At 41.2% G+C, this 27,519-nt stretch overlaps 2 protein-coding genes across 5 annotated transcripts in view; both read left to right on the forward strand.

Moving 5' to 3' along the window:
* The window catches only part of MAPKAPK5 (MAPK activated protein kinase 5), a 41,906-nt gene extending 17,721 nt beyond the window's left edge, over window positions 1–24,185 (forward strand). For 2 of the 4 annotated variants that reach the window (XM_014553646.2, XM_032471908.1), the window contains exons 8-14: window positions 4,113–4,193; window positions 6,711–6,898; window positions 8,777–8,897; window positions 10,820–10,950; window positions 11,197–11,318; window positions 12,353–12,457; window positions 14,316–17,144. In XM_014553646.2, coding sequence (XP_014409132.1) covers window positions 4,113–4,193; window positions 6,711–6,898; window positions 8,777–8,897; window positions 10,820–10,950; window positions 11,197–11,318; window positions 12,353–12,457; window positions 14,316–14,410 — 843 coding nt within the window. In that variant the 3' untranslated portion in view covers window positions 14,411–17,144. Of the gene's footprint in view, window positions 1–4,112; window positions 4,194–6,710; window positions 6,899–8,776; window positions 8,898–10,819; window positions 10,951–11,196; window positions 11,319–12,352; window positions 12,458–14,315; window positions 17,145–22,361 lie in introns of those variants that run through there. The other 2 variants (XR_004316719.1, XM_006178088.3) reach the window with 2 other exon arrangements.
* LOC102523375 (disintegrin and metalloproteinase domain-containing protein 1a-like) lies at window positions 18,716–21,406 on the forward strand. Its single transcript, XM_032472235.1, has one exon. The coding sequence runs from the start codon at window positions 18,716–18,718 to the stop codon at window positions 21,404–21,406; it is 2,691 nt and encodes an 896-aa protein (XP_032328126.1).
* Window positions 24,186–27,519: the final 3,334 nt, after the last annotated feature.

Here is a 27,519-nt window from a genome sequence, read left to right on the forward strand (position 1 = left end):
ATTCTTATCACCACCTCATCATGTTTGTTAGTATTTATAATTTTAGTCATTCTGGAAAGTATGTGTTACTTCATTATGGATATAATTATAGCATTTTCCTGATGGCTACTGTTGTTGAATATTTTTTCATGTGTCTGTTGGCTATTCTGTTGTGAAATATGGGTACAACATTCTATTGTGAAGTATGGGTGCAAATCTTTTGCCCTTCTTTTGTTGTTGGTTTTATAATTGAGATAGAAAATTTTTTATTGTATTCTGAATACAAGTTCTTTATCATATATGTGTATTAATTTTTTACTGCTGCTGTAACAAATTGCCACTAACTTAACGACTTAAAACAACACACTTTTATTACCTTACAGTGTTGGAGGTCAGAAGTCTGAAATGGCTCAGGGTGTCAGCAGGACTATGTTTCTTTTGGAGGCTCTAGGGGACAATCCATTCCCTTGCCTTTCTAGTTTCTGAGGCCACCTGCATTCTTTGGCTTGTGGCCTCCTTCTCCATTTTCAAAGACAGCAGTGTAGCATCTTCCAGTCTCTCTCTGCCTCTGACCCTCGTGTCTCCCTCTTTTTTAAAAAAAATTGAATTACATTACAGTTTTGTCTAATTGAATTATTTTGCAGTTTTGTCAAAAATCAACTGACCATGTATGTGTGGTCTATTCTAGACTCTGTTCTGTTTATTTGATATGTATGTCTGTCCTTAAAGCGATATCATCTGGATTACTGTAGCTTATTATTAACTCTTGACCTCAGATAGTGTAATAAGTAAAGTCCTTCAAATTTATTCTTTTTCAAAATTGTTTTGACTATTCTGGATCCTTTGCATCTCTCTACAAATATTAATTAATTAATTAATGTAATTAATTTTTGCAAGGAGGAGGTAATTAGGTTTATTTATTTACTTTTTCAGTGGAGGTAATGAGGATTGAATCCAGGACCCCTCTATGAATTTTTGAATTTAATTGTCTATAACAGAAAAGCCTCCTGGGATTTGATTTCATTTAATCTATAGATGAATTTGCAGAGAACTGACACGTTAACAGTATAAAGTCTTCTACTCAGTGAACATGGTGTATCTCTCCACTTATTTAGGTCTTTAATTTTTCTCAAAAATGTTTGTATTTCTTAGTGTGTAGGTCTAATACCTATTTTCTTATTTTTCTCTATATTTTATGTTTTTGGATGCTATTGGAAATGACATTTAAAAAATTTTTCATTTTCCAATTGTTTGTTATTAGTTTGTAGAAATAAAAATGAGTTTTGATCTCTTGGGTCCTGGAATCTTGCTAAATTCACTCATTAAGTCTAGTAGATTTTTTGTAGGTTTAAGATTTTCTACATACAAAGTCATGTCATCTGTGAATAAAAATAGTTTTACTTTGTTCTTTCTAGTATGACTGTCTTTTATTTCTTGTCCTTCCCTATTGTACTGGCCAGGACCACCTACTGAATATAAGTGATGTGAGCAGATGCCCTTGCCTTGCTCCTTATCTTACAGAAAAAATGTTTAGTCTTTCACCATTAACTGTTATGTTTTTTGTAGATGTCTTTTATCAGGTTGAGGAAATTTCATTTTGTTCCTAGTTTACTGAAAGGGAATGTGATAAATTTTGTCCAGTGCTTTTTCTGCATCTGTTGAGCTGATTATATATTTCTTCTTTTTTCTTTTGTTAATATGCTGAATTAATTGATCTTCGGGCATTATACCATTCTTAACGTTCCTAAGACAAACGCCGCTTAGTCATGATGATTGATTTGTTTTGCTGATATTTTGTTAAGGATTTTGTGTCTTTTAACAAAAGGGATATTGGTCCATAATCTTTTCTCATAATGTCTTTCTTTGCCTTGTTTCAGGTTATCAGGGTAATAATACTGACATACAATTGATTGGGAATTATGTCTTCCTCTATTTTCTGAAACAGTTTGTATAAGATTGGTATTTTGGAGTTTTCATTGTGGGTTTTTAATGATGTAATCAAATTTAAAATAGGTATAGATCTTCTGAATTTTTATATTCTTGAGCTAGTTTTAGTAATTTGAGTCAAGAAATTTGACTATTTGTTTTTGAATTTATTGGCATAAAATTATGATAATCCCTTATTAACCTTTTAAATATTTTTAGGATCTGTAGAGATGGAGGTGAATAGTATTTATGCTGGAAGGGGGCTTGCTGCTTCTGCTGTTACTCCTGTAATGTGGGGGTAGGGGGGTTGGGTCATTCGCTCAGGAGTTGAGCTGAGTTTGAGCTTTGTTGTTGCTACTGTTACCTTTACTGTGCCACTGGCTTGAGATTCTTCTCTTGTTACCTTGTGCTTAGGGTAGGGGTTGGGGTGCCACAGGTTTTTTGGTGTTTTGGGTTTTTTTTTTTTTTTTAATGTTTCTTCTCCACCTTCAGCTTTGGCATTGCCTGTCTGCCGGTACCTCAGGGGGGTGTTTGCTTCGTAGTCTTTCCCCACCACTAGCGGTAGTCTGCTGTTACTACTTGGTGTTTGCTATCCTGGTGGAGGGTGGTAGTGGCGAGGGATGGAGAGGTATCTCTTTTCTGAACCAGCCTCTGTGTTGGGCAGGTCCTGTCTTCTTCAGTTTCATAAGTAGAAGAGCCCACAAGTGGATGTGAACACCTCTTGTTTCCATTGCTCCTGGGGGGTCTGCTATCCCCTAGTGCTAGCCCCAACTTTGCCTTTAGCAATTTGTTAAAAATTTAGCCAAATACTTTTTACCCATATGGCAGGCTATAATGCTTTCTCCTGGGCTCTGTCACAGATGAGCTAGTCTTTGCATGCTGTCTCTTCTTTGAAGGGACAAAGATACTTTGTTGCTTTGAGATCCCTGATGGATTCAAGAAAAGTGATGATTTTGTACTTTATGTGGTTTTTCCTTGCTGTTAAGGTGGGAGTAACACTTTCCAGCTCTCTACATCATAGACAGAAACAGAAGTCCCAGCAGTTTGATTCTGGTGTGAGTGTTTGTTTTTCCTGCTCGAGGTTTGTTGAGTTCCTTGGATCTGTCATTTTTTAGTGTTTACCAATTTAGGAAATTTTCAGACATTTTTTCAAATGTTTTTCTGCTTGTCCTCTCTGTGCCTCTTTTATGAGACTGTAGTCATATGTATGTTAGATCACACACAGCACAGAGGTTCTGATCTTTTTTTCTACCTATGCCTCACTCTGGCTGGGTTCTCTTGCTAGGTTTTCAATTTCACTACTCTTCTGCATTGTCTAATCTGTGAAGTTCCTCATTTCAGATTTATATCATCTGTTTCTCTTCTCGTTTTGTTAATTTTACCTGTAAGTACTGCAACATATTTAATAACTTATTTAATTCCTTGTCTGCTGATAGCATCATCTCTGTCAGGTCTGAGTCTGCTTTTTTTGATTGATTTTTCTTTCCTGGTTATAGATCCCATTTCCTGGTTCTGGATAACATGTTCCTGCTTCCTTGCATGTTTAATAAATTTTGTTTGGATGCTGGATGTTATAATAATATATTGGTGAATGTTTGAATTTTGTTGTCATTGAAGATTTGTGAAGATTGCTTTACAACAGCAGTGGGTCTGAGTGCAAGGCTGATGCATTCCCGCAGAGAGCTGCAGAATCCTGTCACCTTCAAGGAGCTGTGTGGTTTGCCAGTCTTGTGCTCCAAGGAGTCCCACTGCACATGACAATGGAGAGCTTGGCCAGGATGATGGTCCCGTGGGTGGCAGTAGTTACCTCCCTGGAGCACTTAACACCCAGGCCGCTGTGACCCTTACAGCCCTCCCTGGCAACAGGCCCCCCATGAACCTGAACCATTGGCCAGAACCAGTCTGCTTTTACAGCTGCATAGGGAATGCCCCCAGGAAAAAGTCGGTGATCTCAGATGCTTCAATGGGCAGGAAGAAGAGATAAGTCTCCTTCAGGGACTTTGATCTTCATGTCCTTGACCTAGGCAGACACACTGATAAATTGCTGATTATAAGAGAGAAAAAAGGTTTTTGAAAGTTTATGTAGAATTTTTTTTTTTAAATTGTTGATTGTTGACTACCCTCTTCAGCCTTCCAGCAGTCTATCTCAAGTTGCAGATCATTGGTGTGATTTTTAGTAAACTGTGCCCTTTCTATGACTGTGACAGGTACTGGAGGCACAAAGAAGGCATCAGAAGGAGAAATCTGGCATCATACCTACCTCGCCAACACCCTACACGTACAACAAGGTAGCAGAAGAGACACTTCTCTTCACCCCTCGGGTGTAGTCCCTCTTCTCCTATGAGGTGTTTGTGGCCCTTTGGGAAGGTGGTGAATTCCATTCTCGTCTCCTAATATTCCTGCCCAAGAGGCTGAAAGAAGCCACACATGCAGAAGAGTATTTGGAATTCAAGTTTTTGTCTGATGAAATATTAAATAAGATTCTTACCAATTTAGGTTTTGCAGCAGGAACCAAAGACGATGGTCACCTGGAGGTTTTTCATTTGGCTAGCTGGGTAGTCCACTGACCATATTTAAAAGATATGTTTGTCTTGCTCTTTTGAGGTGGAGACCATTTCAGAGAATATTCCTTGGCCATTTATGGTGCCCTTATTTCTAACCCCATAAAATACCCAACTTAGAACAGGGTCTAGTACACATAGTAGCAAGTATCCTTAAGTGCTGCATGGTACTATCACAGCTCTTAAATCTGTAGCCTGTGCATCAAACTTCTCTTTTCTAAAGTACAAGAGGTTTAGGGCTTCTTGAAACAGGTCCTGGAGGTCCCGGAGGTCCCGGAGTCACTGAGTAGATCAGAAAGAAATGCTGCTGCTCGGGGACTGAAGGTGATATAGGTGACAGAGAGGGAGCTGAGGCTGGTAAAAAAGCAGGCCAGCTCTTCCTGGTCCCACACCTTACAGGGCCCTACATATTCCTAACTCACGCATGCACGTGTATGCAGACACACACGCACACACACACATACAAATCAAAGAACACACAGGCTCCCACGGCACTCAGGACCCCCACTTGGCACTGGCACTGTGTGACTGGAACCCCAAACATCTGCTTTCACTGATTAACAGATTGACACTGTTCAGTCCCCAGGTAATCACTGCTCCACACTTAAAACCTTATAGGCAGCTGTGCCCTTAATAGAGTGAAGGTTTAAGGTGAGGGCTGTGCTAATTATAGTGTCTGAGTCAGAAATTGCTTCCTGCTTCCCCATGCAGGAAGGAATTGAGTGGTAGAAGCACTTGGCTAAGGGAGATTCATTTACTTGACACAGTCTTCTCAGCATGAACGCAGTGGATTCTTGTGTGATATATTATTTCCCAGTACTAGTTTTTTCTTCTCTTCCTGTTCCATTTTGTGAACCTAGGGGTGCTTGTGAATTAGCATGACACTAATAAAATTTACACACCACAGATGAGTAATATTTTTGAAATAATGAGTTCATATTACTTCTGAATGTGTATATATGTTGGTCTAGTTATAATCTTTATATTGGCAACTAAGAGAACACTGAATGCTACATTTGCAAGTAATTTTTAAATAAAAATAATGTAATAAGATGTAGTTAAATTTCCAAAAATTAAATAAATACATCAACCTAAATTGGGGGGGGGGGGCATTAGGCCAGGAGACTTGCTGTGACTCCACCACTGTTCAGCTGCATGATGTTGGCTGGTGCACTTAGTTTCTTTCACTCTTGACAGAGGACCTTAGAGGTGACGAGATCTCTGAAGTATCAGTTTCCTCATGTGAACTATTTTCCTCACTTGAACTATTTTTTAAGATTTCTTTTCACCACTGTAATTTTCTGATTATGTTCTATGGCATGAGTCATGTCATGTGTAAATATTTAGGAGTATGATGCCAAGATGTGGGTGAGAGCTCCTGAGACGCCTCATTTTCCAGGCTTCTCTCAGAGCAGCACACAGATGTGGTGTTAGGAACGTGTGGCCACAGCGACAGGCTCCGTGGGCTGCCTTTCTCAGGCAGACTCTGCTTTTGTCCTGTAATTCAGGAGAGGCTTGAGTTGAAGCCTCTAAGGACCCAGTGTCCAAGGCAGGTGGAGCCGCATTTAATTAAAATAGGAATCCTTTATTAATAATAGCACTGTGACTACAGGCCACGGAATCACCTTAATACCTACAGACATGGTAGATGGTGGCAGTATCTTCCCCAAGAATGGTCTTGCAAATGGACACAGTGAGCCCTTTGTGGACAAAGGATTGCTTTTAGCCTCCCATTCTTCCTTCCAGAATGACCCAGAAACAAACCCCTGATCTGTGTCAAACTGCTTTGAGCCTTTACAAGATGACTTGTGCTATTTTATGGGGTCAGCCCACTTGTGTCTTAGCTGCTTTGTTCCTGCACCCTCAACCCTGCCCAGGTCGACAGAATACATGTTTCACAACCAGCTGCCTTACATCTATTACTTTCTGGCTGGGGACAAAGTATTCTACATCTGTATGCAGCAATCAGATAGCAGCTTGGGTCTAAGCAGTGAGAATAAAAGTGACTGTTTTACTCCAGGCTGCACTTGTATACATGGTGTGCATATACGTAGTGTTGATAGCACATAACAAATAAGACAGATTAGTTCTCTCAAGACTTGCTGTATCTCTTCCAGTCTCTGTTAAGTGATTATTGGTAATATCAGCCTGTGTATATCAGGGGTTTGTTTCTGGGTCAGTCCTAGGGGCTTTATTTTGGGGCTGTGCTTCTGCTGTGAATGACCATTTTCTTTTTGCTTTCAGAGCTGTGACTTGTGGTCCCTAGGGGTGATTATCTACGTGATGTTGTGCGGATACCCTCCTTTTTACTCCAAACACCACAGCCGGACTATCCCAAAGGATATGCGGAGAAAGATCATGACAGGCAGTTTTGAGTTCCCAGAGGAAGAGTGGAGCCAGATCTCAGAGATGGCCAAAGATGTTGTGAGGAAGTGAGTCCCTGGGCTGCTGGGTGGGGGAGGTGGTGGGTCACAAAGGACTACTGGGTAGAGAAAAGTCCTTTGTTTCTCAGACATGCTCCTTCCCATTTTAGCATCAAAGAAATTTTTCCCCAGAGCCTGAGATGAGAGTTCTTACTGTCTACACCTCCGTGAAATTGGAGCTTTGCTCCCTCCTGTTGCATTCCTGGAATTTGTCTCCAGGGTTGAACCCTGGTCCCTTGGTAGTCATTGTATCTGTGAGCATTAATTCAGGAGCTTAAATGTTAAACCCCCTGGTGTATGCTTCTTGCATGAAGGCTAGTCATTTGGAATGGACATGATGCCTGGAATTGAACTGGGGTGCTAAGATGAGCACAGTGCTTTTGGCTTTTCACTCTGTGGCTGCTGTGGGAGTGTGTGATCGGTTGTGCAGGGTCTAGACCCCACCCGCAAGCCTTCGCACTGCTAGTTGGTTGCTCTGACATATATTAAGATGGAAAGACTTAGAAGAATTAGGGCTAGTGAGTGGATGAGGGAGAGTTGACATTCAGAGTTCTTTGGAGAAATTAGCATTAAGTAAGAAATCAGACCTACATTTGAGGTGTATTTGCTTTTTCTGCCTACCTGTGTGAGAGGCTCACTGTCTGCGACTTGGACACTGTTCTGGCATTCCTACTGCTTGGTCTTCATTGAGTAATTTCTCCTTCTTTGGTTTTAGTTTCTTCAGCTGTAATGCAGTAAAAATAAGCATTAAAGGGGCAGAACCTGGGAAATGTCTCCTAACAGTACAGCCATTTCCTTTGGAGATCACTCTCTTTCAGAAGTGAGCTTATCCTGTTGGTTAGGTATTTATGTATATATGTAAAAAAGAACTCGTTTCTAAAATATTCAAGTGAAAGTTTTTTAGGAGGGTGGAGGCAATGTTTAAATCATCCGTGGTCTTCCCATGCTATTTCCATGCTGTATTCTCAGCAACTTAGCCAAAACATCAATCTCCTCTAAGTGGTTCTTTGCAGTTCTATAGAATATATCTTTTGTCCTCAGAACAACATTATCTTATTTCAGCATTGGGGTTCTTTTCTAAACAATCCTTTCCTTAGAATCTGAAGCTGTTTGTTCACAATGATCCAAAAGTTTGCATAGAACCTGAACGAGCAAGTAGGCATGTTGTCCTGACTCTGATATTTGGAATGGAAGGCTGTGTATTTGGAAGGCAGTGCTGTAAAAGGCCCAGAGAATATGCTGGGGTGAGCTAGGAATTGCATAAGCATGAATGGACAAGATGTAAAGAATTATGATCAAAAAGTCAATGGTACAGAGCCATACATTAGGCTTAGAAGGAAATGCCATCTCCTCACAGATTAGATGTTTAGCTTTTGAACGTCTTTGGAATAAAGGGTTCATATCCTGCCATATGGTGACATCTAAGAGTTTTACTGCAAGTACCAACCTGGATTTTCAGAACTGCAAGGGTCCTCAACTAATTTTGCAGCCACTATCAGCCAAAAGAGCACTCTGAGTCCCTTTTGGAAATTATAGCCCACTGTCCTATAAACAATGGTCTGAAGATTCAAGGTCTTAGGAACTATAAGCCAAATTAGGATTACTTTACTAAACCTAGAACTCACTCTGAAGTATCACTGAATTACGCCTTTTCCTACCACTTTAACCTCAATTTGTTTAGTCTAGAAAGGACCACCTAAGGACACAATGCCCTCACAACTAACGGTTAAGGACAAGAACCCCACCCCTGTGCTGCAGATGGAAAGCCTAGGCTTGTTAGAGTTGGTAGAAAGTCGGAAGCTGGAGCTGGTTAGAGCCAGACCCAGGAACTTCCTGGCCTTCTGGAAGCAACTGTGCCTAGTAGCCCTGTTGGCTTTTTCTCCACAGGCTCTTGAAGGTCAAACCAGAGGAAAGACTTACAATCGAGGGAGTGTTGGATCACCCCTGGCTCAACTCAACTGAGGCCCTGGATAATGTGCTACCCTCTGCTCAACTGATGATGGATAAGGTTTTGAATGATGTTTATTCTGTTGGCCGAAAAGGCTATCTGGGGAAGGAATGCTGGGGTTTGACTCAGTGACGGGTGAAAGGCAAAACAGCGCAGAGCACGCAGTCTTTCGCAGAGAAACATTTCTGATTTCCAGAAAATTAGGTCAGAAATAAAGAACTTCTTTCCATAGAAGACCAGATCAAGGCCTGACTATTTTCCATATTTGTAGTATGGGGTTTGGGTTTCCATATTTGTAGCATGGGGTTCAGGAATGAAGCTGGTTTGGATGAAGGGAAGTCGCTTAGGTTTTAGATATTGTTTAAGGTGGTAAATAGACATTCAGATGAATGAGCTGTGTGGTGTGGAATCAGTGTGGCTGAGGTAAAGGCACTGACACACACCTGAGTGTTACCCACTTTGAAGGGATGGAGTTGAAGTGGAAGGAGTAAGAGAATAGGAAGAAAGGATGCTAAGACTATGGGAGAGAAAGGAGAGTTAGAAGGAACAGAGTTTTCTGTTATCTCTGATTTGTGTGCAGTTGTCTTCCTATTTCAGATATGCCCAGTAGTCCAGAAATGGTTTGTTCAGTCCGAAAAACCAAAGGATTACTTACATCCTATGTTTGTCAGCACTTGAGGGTTACAGTGTGGGTTTCCTCAAGATCCTGGAAATGAAGAAGTAAGACTGACTTCTGGAGTTACTTTTAAGACTAGTGCATAATGAAACCAAGTATGGATATGCATAATCTTCTTAATGAGGACAGGTAGCTCCTAGGCCTATAGAGTGGAACTGTAGTGTTGACAGTGCATTCGTATTTTTAAAGAATTGATATGGTCAAGATGCAGGCTGGTCAACTTGGGAGTGTAGGAAAAATGGCCACATATGCAGAAGCTGAATATTGTCCATCTAAGCTGTGCCTAGATGGAGCCTGTGTTCACGACCTTGAGCTGTTCCTATCTTTTTTGATTGGGCCATTGCTGATGAGGGGGAGATAGCCAAGGGTCCAGGGGCATGTATGTAGCCAGGGCCAGTTACTATGGTTCCCTTAAGTGAGTTCCAACTGTTCCAGATCTAATTGCATGCTCACTAAGGAACGACTTTTTTGAACTGTCAAATTTTGCTGTTGAAATTCCAATAATACAGAAGTATATAAAATAAAGAGCCAAAGTTCCCTTTCATTCTCCTGCCTCAATCTCACCCTTCAGAGGTGAGGTGATCTATGGCTTCATGTATCCTTCCTGATTTTTTTCTAGGGAGATACATACACACTTTTCTAGGGACACACAGAATTTGTCCTTTTTTAAAAAATACAAAAATGAGATCTTCTTGTTCTTACAAAGCTTTCTGCTGATTCTCTGCCTTCCCTCATTGGTCCGCCCATAGTGAGAGGATGCACTGGTCATAAAGACAGACTTGAAGAGTGGTAGATTCATGACAGTTATTTCTCACTGTAAATTAATTGACTGGATTTTAGATCATTTTTTGAGGGTCTGCTGTGCTCAACATGTGAAATGGCTGGGGTTCTGAGCCATCAGGGCTGAGGTGACTGTCTACACCACAGGGGCAGTAAATAAATGCCAGTCAGGGAGGCTTTTCAGGCAGTAGCCTGCCAGCCTTTCGCCCGATGTACATGTATGCCTCTCTTTACATTTGCCCTTGCCAACAACTGAGCATGAGCTGTGTGAGTATTTCTTACTTGCATTTCTGTCTCCCCGCAGGGAAGAAGGGCTAGCTGTTGTGTGGCCCTTGGCTTGCCTGGTATTCCCTGGGCCCTGCTGCTCCATGGGGAAAAGTCCTCTGCCTAATCAGACTTTGTATACCCAGCATAATAGTGAAGTTGCCTTCTTAGTTCTTTGAGATTCTCCTCCCCACTTTCTTAGATTAGCTTTTTAGGTGCCCAGAAATGACTGTGAGAAACTGATGACAGTGTTTGCATTCAGGCGGTGGTTGCAGGAATCCAGCAGGCCCATGCGGAACAGTTGGCCAACATGCGAATCCAGGATCTGAAAGTCAGCCTCAAACCCCTGCACTCTGTGAACAACCCCATTCTAAGGAAGAGGAAATTACTTGGGTAACTGAGCTTATTTCTTTGATTCTTCCTCATGGCTGGTGTGACTGAGTGCAGGGTTCTGAAAGGTCAGCCAGGGGTCTGCCCTTTTTCTGCCTTGTAAGAAGGTGGAAAGGGTAACTTCTTTAAATAGCATCAGAAGTTGGAGATACTCTATAGTTATTTATCTGAAAAATCGGTTGCCTTATGTCTAGCATTAACATTTGTTGAGTCTCACCTTGTTATTATCTCTTTCCCATATTTTTAAAGCACCAAGCCAAAGGATGGTGTTTATATCCACGACCGTGAAAATGGAGCTGAGGATTCAAATGTTGCCTTGGAAAAGCTCCGAGATGTGATTGCTCAGTGTATTCTCCCCCAGGCTGGTAAAGGTTACATCATTTACGAATGGTCTGTGTGTGTCTGTGTGTGCGTGCATGTGCACATGACTTAAGGAGTGGTTTAGTTTGAATTTGTCTGTTTCATCTTTGTGTTAAAAGAGAATAAGTACCTTATATAAATTAGCCTGTGCCCACTGAAAAGAGTGGACAGTGGGAACTCAGAAATGTGGTTAAGTTCTTCTCCTCCTTTGGTTTCCTGTGAAATTTCTAGTTTGGGTTTAATTGCCAGTGTTGGGCACAGCATGTAATTTTTTGTTTTCTTAGTTTGTTAACGAGGTCACAGGATAGAGGCTGGAGAATGGAAGATGTGGACAGGGTCAAGGTTAGGGTGGGAAGGTCAGGCAGGTCGGGAAACATCATTTCCGGAGCCTTTATAGTACAAGGTTGCCATTGACTTGTGAATATAAAGAGAAGACCTCCCAAGTCCAGAACTGGCCCCTGCTGCTACTTGTCTCATGAGCAGAGTGTGACTTACACATGAGTCCTTTTAAATGAGAGCTTTCAGTATGCCCTCTCTCCACTTAATGGGGCGTGATGAGCTTTGCTCAGCAGATGAATGAGATGCTTCAAGTAGCAGGGTGGAAAACTGTTGAACTGACCGGTCTTCCTAGAGTCCTTGGGTTTTAAGAGAACTCACATAGAGTGCCTCAGGTAACCTTCTAAAGGAAGAAACGAGCTTAGGAGAAAGAAGTTAGCCCACTCAGCCTTGTTCTCCTTCCCTCTCTTGGTCTCTTAGGTTAACCAGGCACTTTTGCTCAGCAGTAGTCTGATATTGCCTATTTCCCATCCCTCAGTGCTAAGACTGGGGGATTCAGAGGATTTGTGTGGGGCTTTCAGAGCAGAGGCATTCAGAGACCAGAAGCGGTCTACCTGTAATGTAGGGACTAGCAGCAACGACAGTGTCTGGTAAAGCTTGCACCTTTAACTGTCACTTCTCAGCAAACTGGACATCATATCCTTCCATATCTGACACTAAAATCCCCTAATGCTGCAGGAAAACACAACTTCTTCATCTTTATCAATAGGAGAGAATGAAGATGAGAAGCTGAATGAAGTAGTGCAGGAAGCTTGGAAGTATAACCGGGAATGCAAACTCCTAAGAGATACCCTGCAAAGCTTCAGCTGGAATGGTAGGAGCCTTGATTATGCCTTTCCTCCGGAATGCAGAGAAGCAACTATGTTTAGAACATGCAGGATCTCTAGGGGCTGAGCTGGGGCTGTTTTCAGGTGAGGTGGGGCCAGAGAGTGAGTGAAATGTTGTTGGGTAGGAGGCTAGCCCTTCACTAATTGCCCAGGCATATCTGGATATTTTGCTTGTTTTTCCAGAGTTCAAGTAAATTATGTGTTGCGGATTCATTGCTGTAGGGCCCCTGCCACACGCCACTTGGGAAAAAAAACCCGTCAGATCTCAGAACTGCATCCAGATTCCTGAGCTGTTCACCAGGTCATTAAGGAGCAGTGTACTCTGAAGGGGAGAAAGAGGGCAAAGTACCACAGAGTCCACCCTGCTGATCTTAGAGATCAGCTTAGAGAAGACCTATTTCACTAAAGAGTAGAGAGTGCCAGATCTGCTGCTTACTGAATTTTTTCCCCATAGGCAAACAAGGTAGAGGTGTACTTTTTGAGCTGTTTTTGTAATGTCTTTCTACTTTAGCAGATTAAACTAGACTTAAGGTCTAGGATGCTCAGGTAAGGGAGCAAACCCATTGCCTGGGTTGGTTCTTGGACGTGAGAAATGCAGAGCGCTAGCCTGGCCATGCCCATACTTGGAAGAGATTAGCGTCCCTGGGATTTTTATTTTTTTAAGATTTTGAACTATCAATACAGAAAAGTGATCACATTTGAAGTGTGCATTTCAGTGAACTTTCAAAGTGAACACTTCCCTGTACCCAGCACCTAGAACATGTAGTGGAACATGTGCCCTCTTCTAACTACTACCTCCCTCTCCACAAGGGTAATCACGATCCTGATTTCTAGCACTATATATTACTTCTGCCTGGTTTTACATTTTATGTAAATGGAATCGGGCAAGTCTGCATTCTTCTGTGTCTTGCTTCTTTTAGTCAACATTGTATTTGTGAGATTCAACTATGCTGTGTGTAGCAGCAAGTCATTCACATTATATATATATGTGTATGCATATAAATATAGGTATATTCTTTCTCTCTCTATATATACTTTTTTTCTATGTATACAAAAATTTTTAATATTTATGTTTATCAATTCCACTGTTGAACAGATATGTGGGTTGTTTCCAGGTTTTCATAATTAAGGAAAGTGCTGCTGTGAACACTCTCATGTGTGTATCTTTTGGTGAATATTTTGAACTCATTTATGTATCTAGGCTTGGAGTTGCTGGTTTGTGGGGATAGTCATCTGCGTGGCTTTAGTAGATACTCAGTTTTCCAAAGTGGTTGTACAGATTGATACTTCCACTAGCAGTGTTTGAGGGTTCTAGTTACCCTACACCAACACTTGCTGTTGTCTGTCTTTTTTATTTTAGTTATTCTAGTTAGTAAGTACCACTGTTATTGCAGTCAGTGTTGTTTTACTTAGCCTTTCCCTGATGACTTAGGAGTTCAAGCACTTTTTAACGTTTATTGGTCTTTCAGATTTTGTGAAGGGCCTATTCTTTTACCCATTTTTCTGTTGAGTTGTAGTTCTCTTATAGATGTATAGAAGTTCTTTAAATAGTCCAGATATGAGTCTGTTGTACATATATGTATTGCAAAGAACTTCTCCCTCTTCATGGTTTCCTTCTGTGCTATTGTACTGAATATTGGATTTTTACTGCCAGGTTAATGAACTGCTCAATTGCTACCTGAAAAATGGGGGATCTGAACTGCTTTTGATCAGTGTTGGGGATGGTTCCTCCATTGGTGAGGGTGAATTTGACACTGGTAAGGTGTATCTTATTGGGTCCTTATCAAGAATCTTATCACCTCCCAAGCAGTTTGGAGACTGACCTTTTCCTTTCTTGGATTTCAGGTCGTGGATTCACAGATAAAGTAGATCGACTAAAACTGGCAGAAATCGTGAAGCAAGTGATAGAAGAGCAAACTACTTCTCACGAATCCCAATAATGACAGCTTCAGACTTTGTTTTTTAACAATTTGAAAAATTATTCATTAATGTATAAAGTAATTTTTATGTAAATTAATGAATCATAATTACATTTCCACATTGCTTAAAGATGCTGTATAAATTTAGATACAGGATTTACTAATAGTATAGTTCATCTGTTTGTTTTTTAAGAAAAGCCCAGTTCCTAGAGATGTACTATTACTTCAGGATTGTTTAGTCATATGTTTGTAAAGATGACAGATGGCATTGTTAAGCAAGATGTTTTATTTGTAATAAAGTATACAAAAAACCACTCGCCAGTGGTAGGCAAAGGACCAATTATATTGACCTTTCTGCTTAGTAAACAGTTGAATTGAGTACTGTGGAATCTGGTTTCAATTGCCCTGTGTATTTACTTTCTGCACTATCAGTGGAATTAGCTCTGGTGTGAAGAAATGTTTATGGATCCATGTTGCAGACTGCCTGCTGGAACTCACAGGATGTCAGCTACCATGATGGAAGAGGCAGGGAGGTGAGCCCTATTTCTGTTATCCATTATTCCCTAGAGAAAAGTGCTAACATTTCTTTTTTGTCATATTTGTTGAAAGGTATTGGTACATTTCTTAAGTCTAATGGGATTCTCTATTGAGTTTATTCTTTTCATATTTAACTAGAGCTTCAGCTTCCCCCCTGCTCCCTCCACCCTTCGAAGTCCTGCTCTGTCTGCACCCTTTCCTGTAGGCCTCACCAACTCCATTACTTCTTATTTCCTTTCCCGTTTCTTCTGGACCCCTCTATGGGATGATTTTTCTGAGAAAGTTACATATAAAAGCTGGACTATTGGATTAGCATCTAAGATGGTCCAGGTTATTTGCTCTTAAAGCTACCTTACCTTTTTTCTCTTAATGTTTCTGCCTGGGTTTCATGTTGGCATACCCCTGGGCTGCATTTATTTTGTTCAGTACCCTTCATTTTCAGGAAGCATTGTTCTGACCCAGAGATCAGCTATTTGAATGGAAAACAAGGCTAGATGTTTTTCTAGTTTGCTATTGTGCTTATGGGCTTTCATAACAAACCATTGTTATTTATTTATTTTTAGCAGTTCTTAGTTGTTGGTTCTGTGTAGGTAAATAGAAGAGCTAATAGGCAACCTCCGGTTCACAGAGGAGAGGAAAAGGATCAGTAGGCTCAGTTATTCAGTTCTGTCTTACCACATTCTCTTCAATCAAAATCGACCCCCACAGAGCTCACTTCTTTTCTTACTCCTCCACTTTGCTGAATATGTTTTCATGGTGACATTTGGTTAGTATGCCCCTTGTGTGTGAATGACTGTGGGAATATATGATAAAAACACAAAGTATCTTATCCAAACCACCTTATTACATTGGTTCCTTTTTATCTTAGAGAATTTGTAATTCAATGCATTTTTTGAGGTAAGATTCACTAATCTTAGGTGACTGATAACTGTTATAAATGGATACCCTGTAAGGAGAATTCAGTATTTTTAAACATAGCAAAACCTAAAGAGTTAGGCAACAGAGAAGAACAATGTTTTCTTATTTACTAACCAGAAAACTTAGCTGAGAGTTGAATTAAGGGTTGAATTATTCTGTTTTTCAGCGAAATGCTGAAAAACACTTGTTACAAATCACTTCTTGTAATCAGGAAAAACTCTGCACTGGAACAACTAAATACCTGTTGTTTTTCTTATCTTAGAGCAGAGTTTCAGTATCTGCCGGGGAGAGGAAGGCAGTAATTAACTTTGTTACTCTTCTTTTTCTTCAGAGGAACCTTCTAGCATGCTCAGTCTACCGTTAACTTATCAAATTTGTTATCTGGGCGTCTTCTAAAGACTCAGGATGATTTTTTTCCTTCACTATGTGGCGAATTTTAGGCATGATCTAAAAAGGTATCCATATGAGGCTTCCTTTTACGCTGAGCAGCATTTTCTCTTGTTTCAGTCCCTTCAGGCTGAATTAATCTGGCCTCCAAAATGAGTGCTGTGTCTAGACAGGTCCGTGCTGAAAGTTTGTGAACACCCTGGAGGATGCTCCAGCTGTTGTAACTCAAAAGTGGGTCCGATCGTACACAGTTCTCCTTGACAGTAACTCCCAAAAGACTCAGCATTGTTTGATCTTTAAAGAGGAATTCTGTTTATAGAGTTTGTTTGTAGACCAGTAGCAAATTCTGCTTGAAAATTACTAGTCAGGTTTACTAATAAAGCAAAATTCGCATGTACTGGAAGTGAAACAAAATCATCCTTGTCTCTTTTGGCCTGTCTTTCTAATGCCTGTACCTGCAGAAAGTTCACATTATTAGAACAGTTCTCAGAGGCAGGGGGTTGGAGTCTCCAGTTTTCCTACATGATTTGCTAATCTTCTGCTCACTGAAACCATTACTTATCACTCAGATACCTTAAGACTTTACCATAGTTATTAATCTGCTTGATGTGAAACAACTTTTGTATTTTTTTCTGGCTAATGTATTGTATAAGCATAGGAGAACATCTGTCAGAAATTGTTTGAAACATATACATAGGAGGAACTGCTTTGTAAAAAGAGTTTTGTTTTTGTATTCATTTGAGATATAATAAGTTGAAGGAATTTATTGGTTAAAGTAGGAGTCAAATGATTTAAATCAGATTTTGTGTGTGAATGCTTGCGTGCACGTGTATTTATTTTAAAAATGTGTTTCAATTTGAGAACTGGAAAATTGGATATTTAATTTTAATTATATTTTTATTTATTTAAAAAATAGAAGTGGTCTTTCATTATTGATTTGATTCTTTTATCCCCCAAAATGACTTAACCTGATTTGCCCTGCCTCTTTGGTTAAGACACAGGGGAATATCTTAAATCTGTTATAATTTCCAAATTACCTAACTTTAAGAAGCTTTCTTATTATATAAAATATAAGGAGAAAAGAAATCCAGCTAGAAATCATTTCACCATTTCTCCTCTACTTTTTTTAATGGGTTTGTGATATGACAGTATGAATTTCCTTGCTGGATGCAGATGATAAATTTTATCATCTGTATTAGGAAATTAAGTGACATTAATTGGACATAGTTAATGAGCTGATCTGCTTTCGTGCTCATATCTGAGATCTGGTAGTACTGTACTATTCCTTTTTGAATTAGAAAGGGCATTTCTCCATTGTGTGGTACTTAGTCATAACCCTTATTTTGAAGATATTATGTTGTAAATATCTGACCTAATATAAAATTATTTTTATGAAAAGATAAAAGAGGTAGAGTCTTTGTTTAGTTCATCTCAGTGTATAAAGGAGAATGAATACCTGACTGGGAATGTGGATAGATAGCGCATTTCCCCCCTTTTTTTCCTTTTAAAATTGTATTGCTAAATACACCAGGAGATTGACATCAAAACCAAATCTGAGGACTTCTATAGACATTACAGTTCAATTTTAGTTACAAAAGCGAAGTCTTTAAAAAGTTCTTATAGAGTCCATTCTAATTTTCTGGATGAAATGATAACTAGATACCTGGTCAATCAGAGTTTCTTTTTACTCTGGACTTTGTTTTTATGATGGGGCAGTTGGAAGGAATTGAACTTGGATTTGAGATACTTGTAAGCCATCATGGTGAAACTGAGCTCATTTCATTTAACACTTATGTCTGTGCATTAGGAAAGCTTCTTATTAGAGAAAAATTATGTTTATATGCAGATACAAAATGTCTAAACTCATCTATTACGAACAAAAGCTAATGAGGAAGAATTTGTGTATCCACATAGAAGTTTTCTTGAATTAAAGGGGAAAACCAGACCATGATAAAGGAGGGTTGGACTGGGAAACAATACTCTCAATACTACAGAAATAGGGAAAAGAGGCAATGGGCAACAGAGAACTTTGTCCTGCTCAGAGATCCCCAAGGAATCCCTGTCCCCTCCCCCCGATCTCCTGCCAGAATGTTGGGTTTCAAAGAATGAGCAAATTAACGGCTATCAGGAGTAGTGTGGCCTGGGCCAAGCTAAGGATATTCTGCCTGAGTAGCAGTACTGGCCGAATCAATACAGGCCTTCTACTTGGTATCTCTCTCTATGAGGGTAAACGGAACTTAGCCAAGGAGCATTAAAACTGTTGCTGTTGGAAGGAAGCCATAAAGTAAGGAAACTGCCAAAGGCCAAGAGAGAAGAACAAGAACAGAAACACAGCTCTGAAGTCTGTAAGAGTTGGGCAGCACCCACCCATAAGGGAGCCAGCATAGATCTGGGGCAGAGACCGGAGTCTCCAGGCTCAGCATGCCAGGGAGAGCTCCTGTTGCTGGGCACGGCCTCTGCATCATCAACTGATTCCCTAAGACCATGTCAGTGGCAGACTCCGTGAGACACTCTGCCTCTGTACTGCCTTCACCATGGAAAAGACAAGTGGCCTTGAAAGGGGGTAAGGTACAGTTTCATGCTTGGGCTCAGCAGAAAAGGGACTTGAGCCTGACGCCAAAGCCAGGAACTTCACATGTCAGGTTCGGGATGCTGCTGCTCTTGGTATTGGTTTTCCTGCCAAGCTTGTACGGTGACCTGGGATCAGTATATTACTCTTCCTATGAAATAGTCATCCCCAAGAGTCTGACAGTGGAGGGAAGGGAAGACCCAGTGGAAAAGGTGTCCTATATGCTGTTTATGCAGGGCCAGAAGCAGCTGATACACCTGACGGTGAAGAGAGACTACTTTCTCAACAGCTTTCCAGTCTTCAGCTACCACAGCGGCATCCTGGGGCAAGAAATGCCTTTCGTCGCACGTGACTGTCACTACGAAGGCTACATAGAAGGAGTCCCAGGTTCTTTTGTTTCCGTCAACACCTGTTCAGGCCTCAGGGGCATCCTGATTAAGGAGGAAAAATCCTATGGCATTGAGCCCATGCACTCTTCAAAACGGTTTGAACATGTGTTGTACATCATGGCACACGAAGCTCACGTCTCCTGTAGTGTCACTTCCAAGGACAGCCAAGTGGCACCGACCAGCCGGCAACGAGACAGCAGCAGGCCTCGCGGTCTGCAGGTGCCGTCCTACTTGTGGTCACACACCAAGTACGTGGAGATGTTCGTCGTGGTCAACAACCAGCGGTTCCAGATGTGGGGCAGTGACGTCAATGAGACAGTCCAGAGAGTAATGGACATCATTGCTCTGGCCAACAGCTTCACCAGGGGAATCAACACAGAGGTGGTGCTGGTTGGAATGGAGATTTGGACCGAGCGGGACCTCATAGGCGTCCCAATGGACCTGCAAGTTGCACTCAGGAATTTCAATAGCTGGAGACACGAGCAGCTCTTCCATCGTGTGAAGCATGATGTTGCCCACATGATTGTTGGACACCATCCTAAAGAGGATATGGGACAGGCCTTTCTCAGTGGCGCCTGTTCAAGTGCTTTTGCAGCAGCTGTTGAGTCCTTCCATCACGAAGATGTCCTCCTGTTTGCAGCACTCATGGTCCATGAGCTTGGGCACAACTTGGGGATTCAGCACGACCGTTCGGCCTGCATTTGTAAAGGTAAACACTTTTGCCTCATGCATGAAAATATCACCAAAGGAAGTGGCTTCAGCAACTGCAGCTCTGACGACTTCTACCGGTTCCTCCGGGAACACAAAGGGGCCTGCCTGTTTAACAAGCCTGGGCACAAAGGCCGCTTACGCAGGGACGCCCAGTGTGGAAATGGTGTGGTAGAATATGGTGAGCAGTGTGACTGTGGTTCTGAGTGTGACAATCACCCGTGCTGTGACCAAACATGCAGGCTGATGGAGCAGGCAGAGTGTAGTGATGGGCTGTGCTGTGTTAAATGCCAACTGCAACCTAGGGGATTCATGTGCCGTCCTGCTTTGGGAGAGTGTGACCTCCCAGAGTATTGTGATGGTTCCTCTGGAGAATGCCCTCAAGACAGCTACAAGCAAGACGGTACACTGTGTGAGAAAATCTACTATTGTGCTGGAGGCCGGTGTAAGAACCCTGATAATCAGTGCATGGATATATTTGGGTTCTCTGCAAGGTCTGCCCCAGAAAACTGTTACATTTCAAGGAACAGCAAAGGGGACCGGTTTGGAAACTGTGGTATTACGAACTCGCCTAAGTTAACATATTTGAAGTGTGCAGATGATAATGTATTTTGTGGGAAACTTATATGCACAAATGTTAGACAGGTACCACAAATCAAACCAAGTCATACACTGATGCAGATTCCTCACAAAAATGACTTCTGCTGGAGCATGGATGCCTATAACATTACTGATATCCCAGATGACGGAGACGTGCACACTGGCACTCTTTGTGCCCCACACAAAGTCTGCATGAATCACCTCTGCACTGATACTTCTGTACTTATGTACAACTGTGAACCAATGGAATTGTGTAACGGGAAAGGAGTTTGCAACAATTTAAGGCACTGCCACTGTGAGGCTGGTTATGCGCCTCCTGACTGCAGAGATCCAGGAAATGGTGGTAGTGTGGATAGTGGTCCGCCTGTCGCACTAATTGAAATTCAAAGTGGAGATGTAAGTGACAGTCCTATGCATCGTAGTGTTGACTTTGGAAAGATAAGCAAGATAATTTTCATACTCCCTGCATTTCTTTTACTATTCTTGTTAATTGCAATATTTTTCATTAGCATCAGGACTGGACTTGAGTCAGTACAGACCCCAGGCCGCACTTCAGAGGACAGTTCAGAGGAAACCAGTAGCGAAGTATTCATAATGGAATTCCTACCCGTGGGGATACAAGAGGACGTACCAGAGGAGGGCTCAGAAGCAGCCCCTCCACCAGAAGAGGCCCCTCCACCAGAAGAGGCCCCCCAACCGAAAGAGGCCCCACCACCAGAAGTCCCACCGCCTGAGGCCCCACCGCCTGAGGCCCCACCACCAGAGGCCGCACCACCGGAGGCCGCACCACCGGAGGCCCCACCACCGGAGGCCCCACCACCGGAGGCCCCTCCACCAGAGGCCCCTCCACCCGAGGCCCCACCACCCGAGGCCCCACCACCAGAACCCCCAGGAGAGACAGCACCATAAGAGGTAGCAGGTGAAGGACAACAGTAACCCAAGGCAGAAGTGGATTGGAGGAAGAATTAAAAAATACCAAATACTTCAAGCACTGAGTGGGAATGAGAGAGAAGCAAAAGTGAAGTGAGAATTGATGGCTCCTGTGGCTCTGACTGGATTATATAGTCTACAGAAAGATACTAACATGGGAACAAGGAACCCTTTGCTTTCAATATTCATTTTAGTAATTTGGTTATACTTTCATATATGAAATCATATATAAAATTTCTATATGGTTGCTTTTTTCCCATTTAATGAAACAATTTTATATAAGCTTTTCTCATGGATCATACCTATCTTTTGTTTCATCCAATTTATAATCTGAAATTATTTTTCAGTTCATACTATGTTCCATCTACATACTTGCATATATAGTATTATCTATATCTAGAACTATCACAGGATTATTCATCCCACTCACAATATTGTTTTAAATGTTACCTATTGAGTAATCTGATTTACCCGACAGTTACTTTTCATGAAAGAAAGTTAATTTAAAATAAATAAGCTATTTTCAGATGAAGCCTCACTTCACACTTCATGCATCCTAGTCCTTAGGACTTCTTCATTTTGGGGCTCTCTGGAAGGGGCTACCTCTGCTCCAGGGTGGTCTGATCACCCTGGGCCTGGGTCCATGGGGGAGGGGAAGCAACCTAGGCAAGAAGCAACCTTGTCCAGTGCCAAGTTCCGCTGGAAGTATTCATTTTCCTTTCTTCTGGTTTTGTACTTTATTTACCGTACTTATTTCTCATTTCCTTTTTAAAGTTTACATATTGTTGACTGACAGTCCAAAATAACAGAGCTTTGGAGGGTAGGTAAGTGACTGTAAAGAGAGCACAAAGCACGTATAACATAACATTACCTACTCCATCCTAGATATGTTACAAACATTGTCTTAGTTTAATTCTCCCATCTGCCTTATCAGACCTCCATCTCGTACATGAGGAAATAGAGACTGGAGAGTTTTGCTCTGGAGCCACTAAGGGGCAGAACCTGCATCTCACCCCAGGTATGACCGAACCTACATTCTCCACTGCCTCGTGAGCCTTTTCCTTTAGTAAAAAAAGTGAGTGGGGAAACAACTGACATGTCTTTAATTGCCCAGAGCGTGCGTGGCTTCTTCCTCAGTGACTCTAATGGAACAAAAACCTTACATATAGACGTGATCTCCCTCAGCAACCTACCACATCGTGCAGTCATTATCGATGAAAGTGTCTTTTCCCCTATTACAACCTGACATCGTGGAGTGGCAGGTTTGTGTCCTTTCTCCTCAGCTCTGAGAGCCCAGCTCATTGAAGGTGCCCAGTAAATGCTGAACAAATGAACAACTTGACCAGGGCCAACCTTCAAGTAGGAGGGTAACCTCTATGGATGCCACCTGCTAGTCCCTAGGCGTGGCACAACCGAAACCTTGCTCAGGTGCAGTGTTGCTACAGGTTGAGTATTCTGAGTCTCACGGGAGTTCCTGAGCATCAGTCTCTGATGGTACATTTGCTGAGTCTCTCTTCGAACTGCCTACCCCTACGTGAGCACAAAAGAGCAAACAGAAGAAGGATAAGACCTGGCTTCTGCCTTCCAGAAGCTTATGTTAATTACTTTTGGTGGAACAAAACTGAACTTCAGAGCAAAATCCAAAATCAAGCCTTCAGTTATGTAAGTTTCCAGGCCACAAGATTTGCTGGTAACCATGTCTCCGAATGCTGTATGCCAGAAGGTCACGATCTGGGGTGAAAGCATGCTATTAGTTGGTAGTCACCTGAGAGCTTTGAGGACAAGAGGGAAACGGGGTACCTGAAGCTCTCCTAGTGTAAACTTGTCATTAGAGACTTCTGAAAAAGATGTGGAGGATTTCTGCTGAGGAGCACTTCAGTGGAGAACAGAAGCCATAACCTTCCTAAGAGCACATGCTGATGATGACTATGACAAAAGCTAGTAAGCTTGTAAGTTTTAAAACAACTTAAGAAATATAAGGGAATCATGATTTAGATATTGGGTAATTATGCTTAGCTAATTGAAAGGTGTTCTTTAAGGACCACAACTCAGGTAGATAGGGGCAAACTGGCCAGAGCACTGTAAGAAGAGAGGAGAAAGGAAAGCCAGAGTGGAGGAGCTCCGTGATTCTTCTCCAAGGTATTTCTAAGTGGGCTTAGGAGATTAGCTTCATTCCCAGAATATTTCTGCAGTGATTTAGGACCCGCATCCCAGGGACAGCAACCCAGAAATAACAGCGATATCACAATCATAAAGGTCCTCTCCAAAAGGTCCAAGGCCCACACTGGGTTCCCAAGCCTGAGGATCCTGCACTAGGAGGATAAGCCCCCAGAACTTCTGGCTCTGAAAACAGAAATAAACACAGGGAGTCGTGCAAAAACGGTGAGAGAGAGGACTATGTTCCAAATGAAGGAACAGGGCATGACCTCAGAAAACAAGCTAAATCAAGAAGAAATAAGCAATCGGTCCGATAAAGAATTCAACATAATGATCATAAGGATGTTAAAAGAACTCGGGAGAGTACTGGATGAACAGGATAAGAAGTTAGAAGTTTAGTAAGAAAGAGACAGAAAATACAATGAAGATACAAACGGAGATGAAGAATACAGTAACTGCAAGGAAGAGTAGAACAGAAGATTTAGTGAAACGGGTGAGTGATCTAGAAGACAAAGTAGTGGCAATTAACAAAAAAGAACTGAGAAAAAAAAAAAAGAGCCCTCAGGAACCAGAAAAGAAAAAGAAATAAAGGAAATCCAAATTAGAATGGAAGAAGTAAAACTGTCACTGTTTGCAAATGACATACTATACCAAGAAAATCCTAGAGACTACTATTCTTATTAGAACTAGTAAGTGAGTACAGTAAAGGTGACTTTCTATACCCTAATAAAGTATCAAAAAGAGAAATTAAGAAAGCAAAACCACAAATGAACTATCACCCCACACCTGTCAAATTGGGTTTTCATCAATATCATCAAAAAGATAAGAATTCACAAATGTTGGTAAGAATGTGGAGAAAAGGGAACCTTTGTGCACTGTTGGTGGGACTGTAAGTTGGTTCAAGTCTATGGAAAACAGTATGGAGCGTCCTAAAAAAAAATCAATAAAACTACCGTATGATTCAGCAATTCTTCTTCTAGGTATTAACCTGAAGAAAATGAAAACACTAATTTGAAAATGTATGTACCCTAAAGTTTATTGCAGCATTATTTACGACATCCGAGATATGAAAGTAACCATCAGTAGATGAATGGGTAAAGTAGATGTGTGTGTGTGTGTGTGTGTGTGCAACACACACACATTCATCCATAAAAAAATGAAATCCTGCCATTGACAACAACATGGATGGATCTACAGACTACTTTGCAAGCGAAATAAGTCAGACAGAGAAAGACAAATACTGTGACATATTACTTCTATCTGGAAGTTAAAAAACATACACAATGAAAACACGCAGAGAATAAATTGGCAGTTTTCAGAGAGAAAGGAGGTTGTGGGGGCAAACAGATGACGGGATTAAGAGGTACAAACTTCCAGTTGTGAAATAAATAAGCCATGTGTATGTAATATACAGCATAAAGAATATGGTCGATATTATTTCAATAACTTTCGGGACAGACGTCTGTAAATGTCAAATCACTATGTAGTATACCTGAAACTGACATAAAGCGCTCTGTTACTTGTATCTCAAAAAAAAAAAAAAAAAAGAAAAAAGAAAAGAAAACAAAAAAAAAAAAGTCAGGTAGATACCTGGGAATCAATCAATAAAACCAGTTTAGGATTTCACAACATTTGACAACAAAATTTACACAGATTTAGCCAATATGAAAGTTGTACAGACTATTTTAAACTCTTAGTTGCTGTCTTCATGTTTGACCCTCAGGACTATGAGACCACGTTAAAGGCAGGAAGCAAAGGCTAGGACAGCTACGCGAATGAACTTGCTCTGAAAGAGTGACTGAGAAATGAACATATTTATAAATTATCAGGTGAATCTTAAAATGTGTGGAAACCCCAAAGTCTGGGGATTGAAGGCTGAAGCTCTTTAGGATAGACCACAGCAGGGCAGTGACCAATTTCAGTGTGGGCAGGAGAGAGAAGGTAGAGTAACTTGAGTCTGAAATCTCCAGGTTCAAGGTTGAGTGTTCTGCATTTTGTGTGACTGTGTCTATAGAGTGCACTCTTTTGCCTGATTCTTCTCCCCGTTATGTTTGGAGGATTCTGAGGAATGGCTGGTTACACGTTCCAATAATCTGTGTTGGTAGCCACTCATGACCCAGCCAGCTGCTGCCCCAGGAGATTCTGACAGTGACTTCTTGCCATCCTTTGCCTGCCTTCCCTGAGTGGCTGTTGTCCTCTCTGTGTCCCTGAGGCCAGTGGAGGCCGAGGCCCTTCCCTTAGTTGCCCAAAGCACAGCCAAGTCCAGGCTCTGGATTTGTATCCAGACTTGGGGGAAACAAAGGGACTTACAGTGTGGAAAAGAACACATTTGGATGTAGCCAATATTAATGTTCCGGGAATCCAGAGGTCATGCCCCTCCCTGGGAGACTTGGATAAGTCTTCCCGTTCTTCGGACAGGATGTCCGCAACCTGACATCTCTTCTTGTCCAGGTAGGACTGCTTTGGGGAATATCCTCATAACTTGGAGTGAAACCGCACTCTCTTCCCTGGGCTCAGTTGAAAGAAAAAGTAAAAGATTTATGTTAAACACAGGTGGTATCATCAGCCTCCCAGGGAAGCAATTCTGCACTAAACAAAGTTTTACAGTACTTTGCAAAATTAAAAAAATCTTTAATCTGTTTCCATGTTTTGGCTATTGTAAATAGTGCTGCTATGAACATTGGGGTGCAGGTGTCATCCTGAAGTAGATTTCCTTCTGGATACAAGCCCAGGAGTGGGATTCCTGGGTCATATGGTAAGTCTATTCCTAGTCTTTTGAGGAATTTCCACACTGTTTTCCATAGTGGCTGCACCAAACTGCATTCCCACCAGCAGTGTAGGAGGGTTCCCCTTTCCCCACAGCCTCTCCAGCATTTGTCATTTGTGGATTTTTGAATGACGGCCATTCTGACTGGTGTGAGGTGATACCTCATTGTAGTTTTGATTTGCATTTCTCTGATAACTAGTGATATTGAGCATTTTTTCATGTGCTTTTTGATCATTTGTATGTCTTCCTTGGAGAATTGCTTGTTTAGGTCTTCTGCCCATTTTTGGATTGGGTTGTTTATTTTTTTCCTATTGAGTCGTATGAGCTGCTTATATATTCTGGAGATCAAGCCTTTGTCGGTTTCACTTGCAAAAATTTTCTCCCATTCCGTAGGTTTTCTTCTTGTTTTACTTCTGGTTTCCTTTGCTGTGCAGAAGCTTGTAAGTTTCATTAGGTCCCATTTGTTTATTCTTGCTTTTATTTCTTCTAGGAGAAAATTTTTGAAATGTATGTCAGATAATGTTTTGCCTATGTTTTCCTCTAGGAGGTTTATTGTATCTTGTCTTATGTTTAAGTCTTTAATCCATTTTGAGTTGATTTTTGTATATGGTGCAAGGGAGTGTTCTAGCTTCATTGTTTTACATGCTGCTGTCCAGTTTTCCCAACACCATTTGCTGAAGAGACTGTCTTTATTCCATTGTATATTCTTGCCTCCTTTGTCAAAGATTAGTTGACCAAAAGTTTGTGGGTTCTAGGGTGGGAAGGGATAGACTGGGATTTCAAAATTGTAGAATAGATAAACAAGATTACACTGTATAGCACAGGGAAATATACACAAAATGTTATGATAACTCACAGAGAAAAAAATGTGCCAATGAGTGTGTATATGTCCATGAATGACTGAAAAATTGTGCTGAACACTGGAATTTGCCACAACATTGTAAAATGATTATAAATCAATAAAAAATGTTAAAAAAAATCTTTAATCTAAAAATTAAAAAAAAAACTCCTTGTGTTTACCAGCTTAATTTCAGAATACAAATCTGCTGCTTTCCTTTGGGCAAATACACTCACTGAAATGTTTTCTCAAAAGCAGGCGCAGGCTTCCTCCAAGAATGATTGCAAAAGGCTGACTATTTAAAATTAATCTTCCCCCTGCTTCTGGACA

Source organism: Camelus ferus, chromosome 32 (assembly GCF_009834535.1).
Source record: "Camelus ferus isolate YT-003-E chromosome 32, BCGSAC_Cfer_1.0, whole genome shotgun sequence".
NCBI lineage: Eukaryota > Metazoa > Chordata > Mammalia > Artiodactyla > Camelidae > Camelus > Camelus ferus.